Source organism: Apis dorsata, unplaced genomic scaffold (assembly GCF_000469605.1).
Source record: "Apis dorsata unplaced genomic scaffold, Apis dorsata 1.3 scaffold_1215, whole genome shotgun sequence".
NCBI classification, from domain to species: domain Eukaryota; kingdom Metazoa; phylum Arthropoda; class Insecta; order Hymenoptera; family Apidae; genus Apis; species Apis dorsata.
In genome coordinates, this window is record NW_006264312.1 from 41,053 (window position 1) to 43,608 (window position 2,556).

General features: G+C 16.5%; 1 protein-coding gene across 1 annotated transcript in view; it reads left to right on the plus strand.

Annotated features, from left to right (window-relative positions):
• LOC102681405 (RNA transcription, translation and transport factor protein) overlaps positions 1-2,556 on the plus strand; it is a 13,109-nt gene that overhangs the window by 1,445 nt on the left and 9,108 nt on the right. Inside the window, exon 2 of the mRNA XM_006625027.2 lies at positions 573-794. Coding sequence (XP_006625090.1) covers positions 573-794 — 222 coding nt within the window. The remainder of the gene's footprint in view (positions 1-572; positions 795-2,556) is intronic.

Genomic DNA, 2,556 nt, shown 5'->3' on the forward strand with positions numbered 1-2,556 from the left:
TTTTTTTAATGAATGAATAATATCATGAATAATGAATGAATGAATTTCACTCATTATAATGAATATCATATTATGAATAAAAAGATATTTGATTTCATTTAAAAAAATTAACTGGTTTTTGAAATTTACTTAATTTGTAAAAATAAAAAATAATTTATATTATATAATATTATATAATATATAAAATTTTCTAACATTTACAATTACTCAAAACACTTATATTAATTGATAAAGAATCTCATTATTTTATAAAATTCAATTTATGAATAATATATATCTAAAATCTTATATAATTTATATTTTTTGTAGGATAGTTATATTTTTTAGATAGGAAAATAAAATATATTACATTTACATTTATATTTATCAAAATATTTATTTGTATTATATTGGAATGTTATATTTATAATAAAATTTCATTCATTATATTTAATATTAAATTTTTTACTTATTATCTAAGTAAATTTAAGACTATTTATGTTATTTAAAGTTTAAAATTATATATTTGTTACAATATTAAATTATATGTTTTTTTGTTTATGTTATTGTTAAATAAAATTAAAATATTATAGATGTACAGCATTTTCGAAAAGTTATACTTTGGTTAGAAGATCAAAAGATACGTCAGTATGATATACAAGATCGAAAAGAGTTGCGTGATATAAAAAATGAAAATTGGTCTAAAGCATTTGCTAAATACTGCAATGATGTTAAATGTCCAGTTTCAAATAATACTATGAATCAACTTGAATGGTTAATTGGATATGCAATCTGGTTGGAAGCAGAAAATAATAGTAAGTTAATAAATTAAGTTAATTTATGAATGAATATTATTAAAAATTGAATAAAATACTTAATATATATTAAATATTCAATATATGATTATCATATTTAAACTTTTCCATATACATAAAAGATTTTATAAAATTTTAGGTAATTATAGATATAAAAAAAGGATAATTTTAAGTATAAAAGAAAAGGACATGTTTTGACTTCAATGATTTTGAAATATATTGTCAATATAGAACAATTTTTATTTATACATATAACTGCTGTTCAACTTTAATTTTGAGATATTCGCAAAAATATTTTTTAAGATTACATATTATATTTTTAATTTAATGTTTAATTTGGATTAGATTAGGTTTAATAGGAATGTATGAAAATTTGAAAATGTCGGATCAAATTGATTGATCAGATCGATCAATGTTGGGTTGAAAATTTTTTTTGGAATCCAATCATTTTTATTTGTTTTTTTCATCATTTGAGAGAATTATCAAATATGTCCTCAAGAATTTTAAGAAGTCAAATCATATTTTGAATTTTAAAATACAGATTTAATTTGAATATAATTTTAAATAGTTTTCATAAAATAATTTTTTTATCTCAAAATTAAAATAATAGTAGAATAAAAAAATATATGAAAATTATTTTTTCGATTAATTAATGAACGATTTTTGATAATTATTACAAGCTCCAATGATCTTGATTTTGATATATTGTCGAAATCATCATTTTGAATAACTTTTCTTTACAATTTAATTATTAATTTTTTGCAATTTTTGAGATATTTTGATAAATATTTTAAAAACTATAAGAGACTGATGATTAAGTTATAAGAAAAAATTATTCAAGATGATGTCTTTAATAACATATCAATGACAAAATGATTAGAACTAGTTTTTTTAATTATGAATTAATTAATTTTTATAAATAAATTATTATTAAATTATTAAATTTAAATAAATTAATTTTTTTATATTTTTATTAATATTTTTAAAGCAAACATAATAAAATTAATATTGGAAAATATAGAAAAATTAGCATTTTTACATATAAATTTGAAATCACACATCTATCACTTATTTTGTGTTTATATTATTATAATATTATTTTGTGTTTCATATTTCATCTTTATAATTTTATCATTTATCATTTATTACCTAAATTTTGAATTAGAAAATATATAAAATTATTGGTCTATTTAACAAAACTAAAAAAGATTTCAAAATAAGATTTTGTGTTTTAAAATTTTCAAAAATCTTGATATAATTTTGATACATTTGAGAATCCTAATATTCTCAAATCGTAAAATATTTTCCGAAATCTAATGTATTCCGATTTGTTTCGAAGCATTATGTTTTCTATATTTTCGGGTTTTTGAGTTTTTGATTGTAGCACAATATTTGAGAAATATTTTATTTAAAATTATTAAAATTTTATTTAAATTTTTTTTCTAATTTTTTCTAATTTTGGATGTAAAAATGCATCATCAGCATATTGATACATTTTTCAAAATTGTGAGTGTGTTATATATTACAAAATCATGAAATTTAACAAACATGATTAATAAATAAATTATATATTTATTATATATTATATTATTATAGCATATTTTAATAATGTATTAAAATTTTAATATATAATTAAATTTCTAACGTTTGAATTCTATATATATAAACAATTATCTTATCAAAAACGTAAATTAATGTAACATAAACTAATCCAAATTCAATATTTTAATAATCTATAGAATTGGAAAATTGCATAAATAAA